The sequence below is a fragment of the Podarcis pityusensis genome (genome assembly GCF_964106645.2).
Source record: "Podarcis pityusensis genome assembly, chromosome: 1".
Lineage (NCBI taxonomy): Eukaryota > Metazoa > Chordata > Lepidosauria > Squamata > Lacertidae > Podarcis > Podarcis pityusensis.
This window is the reverse complement of record NC_138028.1, coordinates 122,056,491-122,074,329: the sequence shown is the minus strand read 5'-3', so window position 1 is coordinate 122,074,329 and position 17,839 is coordinate 122,056,491. Positions and strand designations below refer to the sequence as shown.

Sequence of the window (17,839 nt, the reverse complement as noted above, 5' to 3'; positions counted from 1 at the left end):
AGGGAGGTGATTTCCCACGAATTCTCCCTTTCTCGTGCAGCCCTCCACCCACCCACCTCCCACCCACCTCTGGAGGGTCCTCAAAGCCTCTAGATCAGATTTTAAGGGGTATGGAGGGGATGCAGAAGGAATTTGTGAGAATCTGCTTCCTCCTCCAGTGCGGGGTCAGAGAGCTTTCTGTCAATGGAAGAACGCTATTGGATTACTTCCCCCTTCCCCTTTAACATTCCAGTTTAAATTTTGGATAAAAAGCACAAAACTCTACTCTGAGGAAAGCTTACATTCGCTAACATTTTAATGTTTAGATTTTGTATTCTATCAATTTTGACCCACGGAAACTATAAATATAACCAAATTGAAGTACGCATTTTAACTTAAAATAGGTGTTTTGAGTGTTTATGTTTATTTAGTCAGGTGTATCTGCAGAGAGGAATCTGTTTCAATCTGGATCAAGGACTTTTGAATGTAGTTGTTGAAAATGAGTATGGACAGGAGACCTGTTCAGAGGTATCAAGGGCGTCCTTAATTGAAAAGAGCAGCATGAAATTTTAAATCTCTTCCATAATCAAATGGCGTTTATTCAGACGATTGAGAAATTTGGGGCTGTTTTTAAAAGTAGCTGTAGCACCAGATTTTTGCTTGGCTTAGGTGGCAGAATCTATTAACATGTGTAAACATCTGCTGATGGCACAGGTGTGAAATTGCTGTTTGTCTTGAATCACACAGCCGAAGGCAGCAGGTGTAAAAACTCTGCTGGATATAGACTTGGTATGTAAGAGGGGGAAACATTCATGGCTGTGTTTTAAAACTATCAGCACAGTTGATTTGGTTTTCAGCGTTTGCTCAGTGTTGCACTGCTGGATGGTGTTTCTGAAGCTAAAATAATGGAGATCAAGCATGTGAATCTTGCCCCGCAACCTGCTCCAAGAATCCACATTCTGTGTGTCCAAAAGTTATATCACAGTATATAGATTAGGTAATGATTAACTTAGAGCTACTGCCTGTTTATTCTTGTTCTCAAGCCCTTCTGTTCTGCAATTGCTGATAAGAAAATTCCTAGACTTCACTAATGTTTTGATGGCCTTGATTTTCTGTTGACCTTTTTTGAAGATTTATACCCTGCCTTTTGATCCTCAGTGCAGCTCACAACATAACAAGGCAGTACACAGTGGAACAAACAAAGTGTATATGCACACAACAGCCAGCAGCCATTATTCTGCTGGCTGTAGGAAGGGCTTGAGCAGGCATAGGCAAACTTGGCCCTCCAGATGTTTTGGGACTACAGCTCCCATCATCCCTAGCTAACAGGGCCCAGTGGTCAGGGATGATGAGAGTTGTAGTCCCAAAACATCTGGAGGGCTGAGTTTGACTATGCCTGGGCTTGAGGGCCCTTTCCTATACTTCCGCAGTCCCTGGGCAAGGGAGAAACAAACAAGCTTACTGCAACTGCTTGGATAGATGCTGGATGGGACTAGGCTTGTCTCCTCCTTGCCACATTGCTCTTCCCAGTGCTCCAACTTCCCAGTGACCCTGTAGTCCTTTGGCTAGCAAATGGGGCCCATGTGCATTTCCCGGGATGTATGTGTGTGCTGTATTCAGCCAATATATTATTTATTTATACCACGCCCATCTGGCTGGGTCTCCCCAGACACTCTGGGCAGCTCCCAACAGAATATTAAACACACAATAAAACATCAATCAAACATTAAAAACTTCCCTAAACAGGGCTGCTTTCAGACGTCTTCTAAAAGTCAGATAGTTGCTTATTTCCTTGACATCTGATGGGAGGGCGGGCGCCATTACTGAGAAGGCCCTCTGCCTGGTTCCTTGTAACCTCACTTCTCGCAGTGAGAGAACTGCCAGAAGGCCCTTAGCGCTGGACCTCAGTGTCTGGGGTGAATGATGGGGGTGGAGACGCTTCTTGAGGTATACTAGGCCGAGGCCGTTTAGGGCTTTAAAGGTCAGCACCTTTAAAGCACCTTTAAACTCTACAATTGAAAAAAAATAATGAATGAATGAATGTTAGCCTCCCTGTAGCTTATAGAGGTTCACTCCAACTTAGTTTTCGATTAATATACGCATGTCAATAATGAATTAATCTTTGGTTCTAAAATAACCCTTTCTTTACTGTAGAGAAGGTCTGAGATTGGATCAGGTGGGTAGAGTCAGTTCAAGTTCAAAATAAAAGTTGGCTTTTAGCAGATGCTAATTAACTTAGATGGTGATACCTTTAAATCCACGTCTAGACAAAGCCATGCAATTTGTAAGCCTAAGTCCCATTTACTGTCCATTTAACTGAACCAGTAACATGCTGGCTCTCACCCCCTGTTTTTAGGAAAATGAGGTGACGAACAGCTCAGTTAGTAGAACATGAGACCCTTAATCTCAGGCTTGTGGGTTTGAGCCCCACAAAGATTCCTGCATTCCAGGGGGTTGGACTAGATGGCTCTTGTGACCCCTCCGACTCTACAATTCTATGATTCTATGTAGCTTTGCTAAAAACAAAGGTGCTGAAACTGGAGGTCATTCCTGCTGCCCCCCAGTGAAAAGTCTAAAAGCCTGCAAAGTTTGTTCTCTTTCTCTTTGTGTACACACACTGAGTTGTTAATCAAAACAGCTGTAGTTTTATGCAAACAAAGCAGAAGTTAATAATTGGAGCTTGATATAATAATGCTATTCCTCCCCAGTATAGTTGTCACTGATAAATATAACAGGTAATGGAATATATGCATTGCTTTCTGCCTTTGCAATAAAAACTAAAGTGTGGGCAAAAAGGTACATATTTTGTATGAATGCACGGTATTGTTTGTAAGTAGTAGCCACTGGCCTTGACTTATTCAAGGACACACATGGATCAGTGGCTGGATCAGGAACCATGTGTGCAAATCTGATTTGTGCAGAAATAGGCCATCTGTGTGGCATCCCCATTTCAGAACTTGTCACATCTAAATACCTTCAAAAATGGTGACTAGGCTTGGGTTGGAGTGGCTAGTTTAAAAGCAGTGTTGAACTTCCTTGGAATTATTATAAAATAAGTTTGTTCGGTGTATATTGAAATATGGTTTATTCTGGTGACACATATGAAGAAGTGTTGAAAGCCATCACATAAATTTTTGACATCTGAGCTAATTTTAAACATGCACCTTAGTAGAAAAACAGTGGCTCTGATGTTTTTGCCCTTGGCTGTCCAGAACATAACAAAACTATCTATCTGAGTCTATACTTCACTTGAATCAAATTTTGTTTGGAAGCAGTATAAAGACAATTAATTTATGTCTTTTTAAATATGTGTTGCTGGTATTGAAAGCTCACCCAATACTGCTGATACAATTAGCAATAGGCTAAAACAAACCAATCCAAATAAAAGCAATTTAAAGTAAAATAAACAGACCAACAAACTAGGGGTAACAAGGAGCAGTAGCCGTCAAGAGGTCTCTCTCAGAATTTCCAAAATTCTCTCTGGAAATAAAAATGGCTGTAGAAAGCAGGGAGGAGGCTGTCAGGGTCCTCATAAGAAGAGAATTGTAGAAAATCGAGTCTGTTAAAGAGAAGGCTGTGATTCTGTTAGTGGAGACTTGTCTAGCCTCAACATAGGATGGAATTTGGAGCAGTTAGTAAAAATCCATGGTGCCTTTATAGACTCATAGAAGTTATTACAATGATTTTATAGATATGTAAAACACGGTGGGTCAGATTGAACTAATGAATCCCATCAGTGGAAGCCCCAGGCAAGGACTTTTACATGCTGAAGGGGGCTCCCCCACTCTGTATTATTTGGGGCTTTTATTTCAGTAGGTCAAGTGGTATAATTCTTTATCTTGTGTACAGCTGAAATATAATTGAAGGCACTGGTTGTAGAAGGGCTCATGCAAAGGTTAATGCCATTAGTGGAGTAGCAATATTGGGATTTGTTTTGTATGTATGGTGTTTTTGAGAAGTTACAACCACTGAGCCAGTGTGGTGTAGTGGTTAAGAGCGGTAGTCTCGTAATCTGGTGAACCGGGTTCGCGTCTCTGCTCCTCCACATGCAGCTGCTGGGTGACCTTGGGCCAGTCACACTTCTTTGAAGTCTCTCAGCCCCACTCACCTCACAGAGTGTTTGTTGTGGGGGAGGAAGGGAAAGGAGAATGTTAGCCGCTTTGAGACTCCTGAAGGGGAGTGAAAGGCGGGATATCAAATCCAAACTCTTCTTCTTCTTCACTGTGAAAGATATTAGTTTGTACAATGCTTGGATATGTGTGTGCTCACTACAGGAGCTAGCAGTTATAGCTCTGGCACTGATAATAAAAAATGATTTTATATACGTGAGCTAAGCAGAGTTGGGATCGTTCTCTTGTTCCTGTTATACCCACTTTGAGACTTAGTTTTGAGTAGACATGTTGTGGTTTCTGTATAATGTCACCTTAAAGTTGGATGCTGATGCTTCTTCCAATTTTTAAACTCACTGTGGAGCAGAGCCAGCATCCGTTTATTCCCAACTTCCAGCCAGATGAGGATTTTACTATATACCCCACAAGAGATTTGATAAAATTCGTCCCGCTGCTTAATGTAGACGAAATTGTTGTTCTGTGAGTTTATAAGTGGCCATCATGAGGCAAGTGAATAAAATTCGTATTACCATTGCCCAGGCTTTTTTTAAAATTTAAGCTTCCTTGGTCGCCCGTAACACATTATGTATTGTCACTCCAGACTTGAATTCAGTTGCTTGCTAAAAAGAAATGAGCGTCACTGTAAATATTTTGGACTGGAAAATGTAAAGCTGAGTTTTTGGCTTGACAAAAGTTAGTGGATGACAGCCAGCATGATGTCATTACTGAGTAAGCTTGCAGGGATTTGCCAGTTTGGAGGCTTTCCAGTCATATTCCCCCACGGAGGCATTTTTCTGAACCATGGGTATGTTGATAGTATTGTTTGCTTCAAGCTAGTCCTCTCACGTATTGTAGCTTTGTCCTAGGAGTTTCCTAGCTTTCATCTTTCAGTTAATAAACACTGTAAACAGAAGAAACCATTGATTAGTAAAGCTGCTGTTTTCCAGGAGGATCCCTTAATCTGGGGCAACGTCAGTTCCACCCCTCCCTTGAAACCACAGCTGTTCATCTGTCATTAATCCGGATGCTTCTTTCCTCAATGAGAGGGGAAGCGGGAATTGGGATATGCAGTTTGACCAAGTATTGTGATTGGATTGTTCCTGTGTGCCTGGATAACGCTTCGCATGCTGAATTTTCAGAGTCCCCCACTTGGTGTGTGCTGGGGTTTTTAAACTTGGTATGCTGTTTCTCACCAGAATTCAAACTCGCCCAGCAGAAAGCATTTATCAGCACAGTGCTGTAGGAGGCAGACTAATCTCACTTGAGAGATGCATTCTCTCTGGGTAGCTTCCAGTCTTCCTTATGTTCCACTGACTGACCAGTTTTTTTTTCCATACTGCATTCATCTGCTAGGCCCGATCATTTCCTCTTGGCACAATATCTCTGTTACGTTGCTGCCGTGATCATGTCCAGCTTGCAGGCTTTCCACAGATATCTGGTCTGCTGCCACTAAGAGAACAGGATGCTGGACCAGGTGGGTCACTCTCCTGATCCAGCAATCTTGTCATATGTTCTTAAGGCTCAGTGACTCACTTTTCTACAGCATACCTACCACTGATGCTCTTTTCGCTTTCAGCATTTTTCTCCTTCCTGTCTACTACCGTTAGATCCCTCCACCTTGAACCTCTTTGGGATTCTGCATACTGGAAGTTTTCAAACTTGTTAACTCGTCAGGGATCCCTTGCCCTGGAAAGTAGTGTGGATGTTACATCATTAAGATCACAGATGGGCCAACGTCCCCTGACTTAACGTCACGTGGGCTCGGAAATGAGGCAAACTATTTCCCCTCCAAATATGGAGAAAAGGCTAGGCTAATTTCTGAACCAATCCAAGTTTCCTGACCGTTTTCCTGGTTGCAGCTGTTCAGAGTAACCCCTTTGCAAAATTGCGGAGTGCAGGAGTGGCTAAACTTTGGTCCACCCTATGTTGTTGGACTACAGCTCCCATCATCCCTGTCTGTTGGCCATGCTGGCTAGGGTTGATGGGAGTCTGAGTCTGGAAACATTGGGGGCCACAGTTTTCCCACCCCTCGCATGGGGTGCTTTGGAAGACTGCACCTAGGAAAACTGTGGCTGGGTGCAGGGAGGTAGAAAGTCCTGCCTGGGTGCTGTTATTCTAAGGATAATCAGTGAAACGACGTTTCCAATTATTTCAATAGGGAGAGTTAAAGAGGCTATTTTCCTGCAAACAGCTTGGGTGGGGGGGAATAGTAGCTGACTTCAGAAGATTCTCTCCTCCATCAACCTTCAGTGGTGGGTTAGTGTTTGCCCTCCACTGGGCGTTTTTGACTTCCAGGGTGGTGGTAAACTCGAAAGTCTTCTTTGACCTGGAGAATTTGAGAGCTCTTCTGATGCAAACACCACAGAGCCCTTAAAGTTCATTCCCCAGGCCTGAGTTTGGTGAACTTTGTGAGTGCATCTCTTAAGACTCATGGCTTTTTGTATGTACTGCAATTTTCTGGGAGGTGGGGCAGCATTCTCAGGTTGCGGCCAACTTCCTCCATCCCACATTATATAATCATCATCATAATAATTTTTATTTATACCCTGCCTTCCCCAGCAAAGGCCGGGCTCAGGGCGGCTAACAAGCAATAATAAAAACAAGTTGAATGAATACAACTTAAAAACAAGATTAAAATACAACATTAAAATATTGAAACATTAAAATGCAGCCTCATCACAGGAGGAGAAAGAAAAAAGAAAGAGGGGGAGGGAATCAAATTGGCTCCAAGCCAAAGGCCAGGCGGAACAACTCTGTCTTACAGGCCCTGCGGAAGGAAATCAGATCCTGCAGGCCTCTAGGGGTTTAACTCTGGACAATGCGTAGGACAGGCTTGCAGCTACCTCAAGTTTCCACTTGGCACAGCTTTGTAATACTTTCCCGATTTGAGACATGAAGAAATAGCACATACATGCTCCTCATCAATGACTTTTGAAAATTCCTGGTTAGGAAGCAACTGGAACGTTAAAGAGAGGTTGGAAGCAGATGCTGTTAACTGGGGTTTGTTTCCCCCCCAGTGCTTGTTCTTTCCTTGTCTCTGCTATCAAGCCAGCTGGTGGTGATTCATGTATACAAAACCAGAGGCACAGAACTGTGCTGCTAGTGCTTGCGGGAGTTAGCAGATGTAAGGACGTGGGCAAAATGGGTCACTGCTTTTATCCGCTGGCGTCTGGAGGGAGGGAGAGCCCTGCGCGATCAGGAGCCAGAAACATACTTGATGCTGAGGCTGGTTGGAAATCTGCCATTTGCCCCTGTGGGTTAAGTATTTAATATCCCCATTGAAAACAGCAGCAATAGGTGAAACTCACCATCTGCCGGTTCCCATTTTGTGTATCTTTCAATGTTGAATGCTGTTCGCTTGGATCTTTCCAGTTTCTCTGTTTCTTACATTCTTGTCAGAGGGGCAAGTCACCTTCCTTAGGATCAGGAGGCAGTGAAGTTTTTAATTTGTCTTACCCAAGAGAGGAGATTCATTCCCTGATCTCTGTTCCTAGCTCAGCTAGGAAACAGGCTTAAGGCAGTACTTCATTCCTCTGCTCCGACTATCCTCTTAATTAGTCTCTTTTCTCCCTAGCTAGGAGAGTTGGGGAGGAAGTGCCAGTTGAGATGAAGGCTGAAAGGAAGAAGCCCAGTTTGGTCTCCAAGGCTCATCTCTGACTCCTCTCCTCCAGGAGAGGAATGTTAGAATGTTAAATGGAGCGCATTCCTTGTTGTATGCTGAAAGTCCATTTTGTTTCTCATAGGCCAGGGTCCCTGGAGGGCTAAGGTTTCGAACAGTGCTAGCCAGCTGAATACCTCTTAAGGTATGAAGATGCTGCTAGCAGAAGTCTTGCCCTTTCGTATGGAAGTTCTAGTCCTGCAGTAGCATCATGGTGTCATTTTCCTATGGAAGAAGATGTGTTGCCTGAAAGAAGTTTCATTCACTGGCTGAGTATTCAGGATTCAATCTTGGTCAGTAGCCAATCTTGCAGCCTCTGGTTGTAGAGTTTCTCCAGAGGATTTTTGGGGCATCAACTCTGAATCAGTTTATCCCTCTTGGGGGCTCTTTTGTATATGGCATACCCCAGAATTTTCCTCTGCCGATACCTTGAGAGAAGATGTTTCTTTAAGTGGTGACTCTCTTTTCTGAATATTAGCGGAGAAACATTCTTTTCCCACTCGTTTAAAAAATTCTTAGGTGTGTAGTTTCCCGCATAGGTATCTTGTTCTGTTTATACTACCATATTTTTCGCTCCATAAGACGCACCTGACCATAAGATGCACCTAGTTTTTAGAGGAGGAAAACAAGAATAAAAAATATTCTGAACGAAACGGTGGATGTATGATTTTTGTGATTCATGCTGTGGCCACAGACATGATATGTGATTTGACGGTGAGTTTGGGGTAGCCCAATGCAAAAATCCTGAGGATCCATGTGGATCCGTGCTTTGCGCCATTGCGGCCCCACACAACAGTGAGGCTCCATGGGCTTTTACCTCCCCCCTCCCAGGCAGCCTCCTTTATCGCTAGCGTCCCTTATCTCCCTCCGATCTCTTGCCAGTCAGCTGCTTAGTGGCATTGTTTCAACACCCACTTCCCTCTTTCTAAAAAAAAAAGAGCACGATCTGCTTTTCGCCCCTAGGCAATTCGGCTCCAGGGACCACGCATTCGCTCCATAAGACACACAGACATTTCCCCTTACTTTTTAGGAGGAAAAAAGTGCGTCTTATAAAGCAAAAAATACGGCACTTCACTAAAAGTTCCATATTCTAATATTCTGCTGTTCCTAAGTGAGGGTAGGGAGTCCCCCAGTTGAGGCCTGTTTCAGCTTTCTTCATCCTGGTCCTGTGGATGGGAACTTTCCACTTCCAGAATGTCCCTCTGCTCATCCCCATAAAGGAGATTCACCAGATAAAGACAATATCTCATTTTCTGAAAAAATTCAGCCACACCCACACACCCACGGCTTTTCTCCTCTCATAAATAAAATGTATGATTTTCCTTTAGCAGCTTTGATTAATGATGTACATGTTTTCACAGCAAATGGGGAAACAAACTTGATTTATTAGGCTATGTCACTAGTAGTCAGATGTGCTGGCTGTGTCACATGACTGAATAAAGTAGTAGTAAATTATAATTAATGATACATAGGCAGAAGTCCAAAGAACTACTTAAGATGTGCTCAGGGGACACACACACCCCGCCTTGAGTGGCAGAACTAATTGTGCAGCATTCTGGATCTAGGCTTTAATACTTCTAGAAAGCTTTTCTTCCTAAATGCTCACAGTGGTATACATCTTAGTAGTTCTTCCAACAACCTTTTGGCTCCTGATAACAAAAAAAAGTGTACAGCCCTTTGTAAGGCTATATCCTCAAGCTTTCTATTGGCTAGAGCTGTGTTGGTCTGCCGTAGTCAAAAGAAAATAAAAAAATTCCTTCCAGTAGCACCTTAGAGACCAACTAAGTTTGTCATTGGTATGAGCTTTCGTGTGCATGCACGCTTCTTCAGAGCGTCAGACTTGGAGCAGACTTGGACCGGAGACCAGGATCCAGATCCCCACTAAGCCATGAAGCTGATTGGATGACCTTGAGCCAGTCATTGTCACACAGCCTAATCCACCTCACAGGGTTGCTGTGAATATAAAGGGTAGGAGGGATAGTCAAGTATGCCACTTTGAGCTGCTTTGAGGAAAGGTGAGATATAAATAATAAATGTATAATAATACATAGCCTGATATTAAGACACACTGTAGTCGTTTAGTTCAAAGAGCAAGCAGATCCTCTAAAATGGGAACAGTGCAAATTCAGTTAATTGGAAATGCCCAGTCCTAGGTATGTAAACCAACATGATCGCAGAAGTCTGTTAACTAGTAGTTCTAGCCTGCTGTATATCTTGTGAAATGGCCCTCTTGCCAGTTTTATACAGGACTGGATCCAAGACCTGTCTAAAGGTGTGGGTATAGTTTCAGCATTTGCAAAGCCCACCAGGAGGAGAAAAATAATAACGAAACAAAGAGCTTTAGAAGGGAGGGTAGGAGAACTTTGGGAAGTATTCAGTGTCACTCTTCAGAAGTGTCGTCTCTTAATTTGGGGGCGGGGTGTATGTGGAATGTCAAAGAACAATGATTACCTTTCATGAATGAAGCATTGGTTGGATTTATTCCGGTCAAGTATTTTGAAAAGGAACAGCGCACCTAGTGAACTTATACTATCACATGCTATGTGACCTTTACAATTACTTGTGTAGCGTTAACGCGGAAAGGCAGTCTTGCTTGTTTCCGGGTTCCTGCGACGTGCAGCTCCTCCTCTGGAAACTGAAAATTTACCGTGGAAATGTTTTTTTTATTTCCACAGACCATTACAAAAATGTCTCCAACGTCTTTAAAGATGACCTTGAGGCAGCTTAAAGAAGGAGCTTCCCTGAGCCTGCAGGATGTGTTCACCATGGAGTACAGGCTGAGCCAAGCTTGCATGGTAAGGCAGCTTACAGGCGGTGTCATGCATTCATAACTCGGGTAAATAGGGTCAAGCACCTAGCTTCCTGGTTCAGAAGGGTGATTCCAGCTTATCTTGGTGATCAGGGTTTGAGTAATAGCCAACCCTTAGTCATACTTAGAGTAAACTCATTGAAATCAATGGCCTTAAGTCCGTGGATTTCAGTGAGTCTCCTCCGAGTATGACTAACATGTACAGTGGTACCTCGGGTTACATACGCTTCAGGTTACGTACGCTTCAGGTTACAGACTCCGCTAACCCAGAAATAGTACCTTGGGTTAAGAACTTTGCTTCAGGATGAGAACAGAAATCACGCAGTGTCAGCGGGAGGCCCCATTAGCTAAAGTGGTGCTTCAGGTTACGAACAGTTTCTGGTTAAGAATGGACCTCCGGAACGAATTAAGTACTTAACCCGAGGTACCACTGTATAATCTTTTGACAAACTGCATAATGCCAAATGGTGTCTGTGCCACTTCAGTCCATTGCTTTGTTTCCAGGGAAGGATGTGTATTCCAGATTTATTCCGCTTTCATGGCACAGAATGGTTAGAGGATTTTTTTAAAAAAATTGCTGAAAATCAGACGACTTATCTATAGAACATTCTTCGAGAAAATGGGGGAAAGAGACTTGGGAATGTAGACGGTGGTACATTTCTCTCTCTGCCCCTTCTCCAAAGGAGATGTCAGCATTTGAGCAGGAGAAGATCCAGAAAGAATTCGGTAGTGGTGATATTATTATTATTATTATTATTATTAATTTTATTTATACCCCAGACACTCTGGGCGGCTTCCAACAAAATATTAAAATACAGTGGTCTGTTAAGCATTAAAAGCTTCCCTAAACAGGGCTGCCTTCAGATGTCTTCTAAAAGTCTGGTAGTTGTTCTTCTCTTTGACATCTGGTGGGAGGGCGTTCCACAGGGCGGGTGCCACTACCGAGAAGGCCCTCTGCCTGGTTCCCTGTAACTTGGCTTCTCGCAGTGAGGGAACCGCCAGAAGGCCCTTGGCGCAGGACCTGAGTGTCTGGGCAGAATGATGGGGGTGGAGACGCTCCTTCACTAGTTAGTTACCAAGGGCATGTTTGGGGTATAGGAAACATTTATTAAAATAAGCTTTGATGCTGCAGATATTTATATTTAATGTTAAAGAAGTGGTGAGACTTACATTCTGTTTGGATTACTGTAATGCACTGTTTGTGGAAAGTGTTGGAAACTGCAGTGAGCCCCAAATGCTGCAGCCAGATTGCTGACCAGTAGTTACACTGTTAGTTACAATAGCTTCACTGGCTATTGTCCATTTCCCAGCAAAATTCAAAGTGCTGGTTATGACCTATGAAGCTCTCTTAATCCCATCGCCTTTCACAGACATGTTTGGTGAGGACACGAGAGAGGGCCTTCTCAGTGAGTGCTCCCAGATTGTGGAACTTCCTTCCACATAAGCCCAGGCTCTCCTCCTCTCTGCTTTTCTTTTTGCTGGCAAGCAAAGACTTTTTTGTTCAGTCAGACCTTGGGTTCTGTGAGCTGCTTTGGGCCGTGCACTGGGAGAAAGGTGGGATATAATTTAAATAAATGAACACCATGCTGAAATTTGGCTTACACGTGCTATCTAGACTACATTTAATTTGAATTATAATTGCAATGGGAGCAAAATATAGGACTTTATATCTCAAAGTGTGCTAGGGAATTACTGTATTACGAGTTTTTTTTTCTTCCAGCGAGGCCATGACTTCTATGAAGGCGTCCGAGCAGGTAAAGTGAAGGCTAGAGAGGCCATTTCAACTTCCTAGCTTTCGTCCCCCACACTTCTTTTTTTGCTTTTGTATTGTTGGTATACAAGTAGTAACCCATTTGACACTGACTTCTTGTGCTGCAAACCCTTTGTAGGAAGGTTTGCAAAATGTTTGCAAAACTTAGAAAACCTGCTTCCTGACCCCTGCAATCCCCAGGCCTGTTGGGTATCTCTCTGAATCCTTGCTTTGTGGGTAGCAGTTTGCCTTATTATAGTCTATATTTTGTGGTGAACTGCAGCCATCATACTCTCTCACTTAAAGTTCTCCTTTCATCATTAGCGACAGCTGTCACACACAATGTTTTGTGAGTTAAGCATCCTGAAAGATCAACCCAAGGCATGCAGGCTTGGCGCAGATAATCTAGAACCCAGCAGCACGTAAGGCTGATGGCAGTTAGTTGGGTTAGGTGCCCGGCTCCTAGTAAACTTGTCAGAATGCCAGCACAACTCTCAAGACTGCATCACAGACCAGTGACAAGGGACTCCTTGGAGGTCTTCATTCCCGATTGAACATACACTGGGGAAAAACTAAAAATGTAACAGCAGGACTCAATATTTGTAGCACCAAAATTGCATTTTGCTGTTCCTTAACTATTATATTTCAAGACACCTATGAGGGAGAAAGGGCACAGTGAAGCACTCTTGTTGCATAGCCTCTTTGCTCATGCAAGGCAAACGAGAATGGGAAGCAGAAGCAGGCAGGCAACTGAAATCTGAATGCTAATATCAACCAGAGTGTTGACTTGGATTGCTGTGTTTAGGAACATCAGTCAAATGCTTTTGGACCTTATTTTAAAAATGAGATCGAACTGCTAGTGCAGTTCTTTCAGAAATTGCACCAATATGAAGTCCCACAGCAAATGCAGTAAGCCGTCTTGAGTCGCAAATTTCTCTAGAATAGTTGTGAAATGTGAATATTCAGTGACCTTACCTACCTGACCTACGGTTTAATTTTTTAATGATGCCAATACTAATGATGTTAAAACATTTATTAAGTGCTCCAGGCAGAATTGCTTATGCCATTGTTTTACATGGCCAGTCATTCTAAGAAATAAGCAGACGACCCAATTAATTTGTTTTAATTAATTCTTAACTCTTTCTGAAATAAGCCTCCCTTAACTCTTCTCAGCCTCAGATATTCCCCCAAGATGAATTGTGGACATAGGGCTAGAAAACGTGCCAGCACAGTAAATGGGGGCCCTCCCCCACCCAAAATAGGCTTGAAAGAAGCATTGCTTGTGGTGTACGGGGTGTTTATAAGTTTCTGTGCTTTGCAAACATACATTGATGATGAGATTGCCTAACACAAATGAGGAAATGGGACATAGTTACAGGATACACTGTACTTTGAATTTTATTTTAATTTCCGTTTTGGGATGCGGGTGGCACTTTGGGTTAAACCACAGAGCCTAGGACTTGCCGATCAGAAGGTTGGCGGTTCGAATCCCTGTGACGGGGTGAGCTCCCGTTGTTTGGTCCCTGCTCCTGCCAACCTAGCAGTTCGAAAGCACGTCAAAGTGCAAGTAAATAGGTACCGCTCCGGCGGGAAGGTAAACGGCATTTCCGTGCACTGCTCTGGTTGGCCAGAAGTGGCTTCATCATGCTGGCCCCATGACTCGGAAAAACTGTCTGCGGACAAATGCCGGCTCCCTCGGCCAATAAAGCGAGATGAGCGCCGCAACCCCAGAGTCGGTCATGACTGGACCTAATGGTCAGGGGTCCCCTTTACCTTATTATGTTAAAGCATTAATAATGAAAGTGTTTCTAATGCAGTTGCTCTACTTCTCAGGCTACTAGCATGTAACTTACTGCATTAGCCATTAAAGGGGTGGTGGAATGCAAGCAGTGACAAGATGGAAGCTGGAGTCCTCATTCAAAGCAGACAGAAATACCAATAACTGTGATTCTTATTGCTAATGTGCCAGGTTATTAAAACCATCTAGGAGTCAGACAGAGGGCAGAACCAGATTACTCGTCGTGCTGATCTGCATAGCCCCGTGAAGTGCTGACTGAGAAACAAACATTCAGAGCAGCTGTAGATAATGCATTTTCTATTTGAATAGCTTGGCTCTTTTTGACCTGAAGGTTGACTGCTACCAAACTAGGGTTAGAAGTGTCTGCTTTCACTCTCAAATCGTCACTAGGTCAATACAATTTCTAACCTTATTACACTGTCTCATGAGAGGGAGATTGGCTAGTAACACCCCTCCCCTCACAGTGAAGTTATTGGCACTTGATTTTAACGTACATTGATACAGCAATGAGGAACCTTCAACCTGTGAGCCTAATTCGGCCAGCCAGGCTTCCCCATTTGGCCCGCAAGACTGTTTCGGCCAATCCATACTTACCTGCCCTGCACCTGATGTTATATATGGCAGATGTGAGCAGGTATAGATGCGGCTCACTCAGCCAAAAGCACGGTTTGCAGGCACTGCTGATCACTGGCACATGAAAAGCCTCGTGCCTTTGCAGTTTGATTTCAAATTCTTCGCCAAAGGAAAACGGGTCACTTGACATCATTGTGATATCAGGCAATTGGCAGGCAGGCAGGCAGTCTTATAATCTAATAATACAGCAGAGCCGGGAAGCCTTTGGGATGGGATTTGGAGAGCAGCAGCACCCGGAAGGTCACATTTCCCCCATTCTTTGGCAAGAGCAGTGCAGCCCCCTGTAATGAGTGCAGTGCACTTTAAAGAGGGTTTGGTCTCCTACTTGGTGTTGGGTAGACAAGTCTTCCTTGCTAGCTAAGCATAATAAGCCTTCAGTGAATGCGTTGTGACATTTTACATTTTGGGGGAAGCTTCTCCCTGCTTTTCCCATGGCAGGTGTCATAACTAAGAGGCTTCTGTAAGTCTTGTTTGACTTTTTTGAAACATAAATCAGCAAGGATCCTTGGGCCCTTTGCACAGATACAGACTTGAAAGGCGATTAATGCCCACAAAGCATAGCAAGTTTTTGAAAAGCAAACATAAAATGATCAAAACATGTGGCTATTAGGAGTGAAAAGGGGAACCCATTATGATCACTTGGTCTGACACTTTGTATGGCAAAAGTTCAACGTTACAATGCATGCATCACAGGCTGCTGGGTTTTTTTGCTGACTGTTTCGTTCTCAGCCATTCTATTCTTGGAGATAGGAGTTAAAGCAATATTTACTTCTCCATTCTCTGTAGAGAATGCCCAGACCACCTGTTACATCCTGATGTACTTTAACAGTTTGTTCTCGATATTCATTGGCACAAGGATAACACCTGTTTCAAATATTAATAAAGGTATCTTAATGAGAACATTATTATTTTTGTTTTCTCTGGTAGTGATAATTGACAAAGATCAGTCTCCAAAGTGGAAGCCAGCCGTTTTGGAAGAAGTAACAGATGAATATTTGGACTCATGCTTTAAGTCTCTTGGAAGCGGTGATCTCAAATTATAAAATATTTGGACTAATGCTGTGCCTCTTTTAGTTCTAGCTTTTACTTAAAGCAACTAATGAATAATTTTGAATTTGGCATATTTGGGATAACTGGCATTGAGTGAAATGCTCATTGCTGTTACATCAAGTACTGGGGTCAAATATTGGTCTAGAGGGAATTGTTGGGGCAGTGCTATCCAGGGGTTAGCCAGATATCCATCATAAGAGCTTTATCACCTGTGTGTTTGCATTTTTACTTTTCCATGTAAAATGAACAAGATTATTTCATATAAAGCTCAGGTATCCTTGAATCAACTAAATGTTGTCTGCATATTGGGTTATTTTTAAAATATATGCCGTTCTTTAAAATATGTTTTATAGGTGGCTTATGAGATAAAACAAGAATTTAAAATAATCACAATTACCTTTATCAGAATGTATGGAAACTTAATTAATCCAGATGGATGAGCTATTGAGCTGTGATCAAAAAGACTTGAAGTGGATGAAAAGAGTGTTCTAACCAAGATATCTTAGCCACAGCTAACTAGTTTGTCCTGATGAGTCAGGAGCTGATTTGTCGTTGGACAGTACATGTGAGATTCATGAAAACCTATGACTGTATTTTTGGAGGGCTATTAGATATATGACTTAATTGATTATACCTGCTTGAATATTTACATAAAAATAAGATCTGATGGAAAACATGTACTTCCTGTGTTTTTGTTGCTAGGTGTATGGAGGCAAGTCTCCAACAGGTCTATCAACACCAACCAATCACCTCATTGAATGGCCTCTAATGCTGACTTAAAGGTCTCCATCTTGAATTCTTTTTAGGCCATCCTCTTGTTCAGCCACTTTAGGTCGAGGATTGCTCGAATCTCCCTCTTTGTTTATAGCCAGGAAGAATAGTTAAGTACACCTTGTGCTTCCTGTCTCATTGTGGCACTGGATCCATTGCCAGAATAGCTAAAAGATGGTTAGTGGCTGTGCTTGTCTGGCTCCCTGGACTAATGAGTTTTGATAAATTTATCTCTTGGCTGTCTGAAAAATCCAGCGAGTAGTCAGAGGAAATGGCATCAATCACTCACCTGTCAGATGTAGAGAAGTCTGCCTCCTGGAGACCTGGCATCATGCAAACTCCTTTTCGGTTCCCTTCTGAAATTTCATGGGTGAGGAATACCCCGAGTTGGACTGTGGCCAAGCAGAAGAGGCGGCTGTGGCTCGCTGTGTGTGGTTCCAGCATTATTTGTAGATGCTTGAGGAATGTTGCTCATTGTATTGTGATCACCCTTCATAAAGCGCAGGAGTGCCTTCTGTTTGTCATGTGTCTCCACTAGCCGCTCCAGCAGCTCCTCAAAGAGCTTCCACCTGCTGTGAGTTAGCAAGCCGGCTCTGTGGCATTGATGTCCCAGTTGCAAAGCCAGATGTTACATCTAGCGAAGCTGCACTGCATCCCGCGCAGCGTCTGCTTGGAAAGTGGCAGCAATGGAGAATTTCTTCACTTTTTAAAAGGTAAGAAAACCCCAGCTGTCCCAAACAAAAGGCGTCGGTGAGATGGTTCCACCCCCACGTAGGATCAGTCATTTGGTCCCCGCCTGTGCAGCTGGTGGGAGGAGACATCCCAGCCTCGTGACTGCCTACCAGGATCCCTTGGGGAAATCATAATTGAGTTTTACCACCTTACATGAGAATGGTATGTCATTTTCAGGTTTTGGACTATACACAGCTAGTTCAGTTCTCAGGAACTTCCACTGAGTTCTGTAGAGGAAAATAAGAGGCTAGAGATAGAGTGAGCCCTGAGTTCCTGAGGGCTGGGGAAGCTGCAATGTGCATATTTAAGTTTTGTGTGGACACAGACTTTTTCCTGTACTCTGTCTACACATTCCCTGCTCTGCCGTGATATAAATTTTGCTGGCATTTAAATAGTTCTTCTGTTTCTTGGGCTTCTGCAGATGTAGCAATGCCCTGCAACTAGATTCTATTGATTTTAGTTACTGTGGTGGTTAGTTAATGAACATTTACATGCCACAGCTGGCTGTCGATCTTCCTTCTATAGGCTTTTTATAGTAAGGCAGGTCAAG

General features: G+C 43.2%; 1 protein-coding gene across 1 annotated transcript in view; it reads left to right on the top strand.

Moving 5' to 3' along the window:
* The window catches only part of HIBCH (3-hydroxyisobutyryl-CoA hydrolase), a 52,985-nt gene extending 36,525 nt beyond the window's left edge, over window positions 1-16,460 (top strand). The window contains exons 12-14 of the mRNA XM_080972131.1: window positions 10,422-10,541; window positions 12,276-12,309; window positions 15,664-16,460. Of these exons, the coding sequence (XP_080828257.1) occupies window positions 10,422-10,541; window positions 12,276-12,309; window positions 15,664-15,779 (270 nt within the window). The 3' untranslated portion in view covers window positions 15,780-16,460. The remainder of the gene's footprint in view (window positions 1-10,421; window positions 10,542-12,275; window positions 12,310-15,663) is intronic.
* Window positions 16,461-17,839: the final 1,379 nt, after the last annotated feature.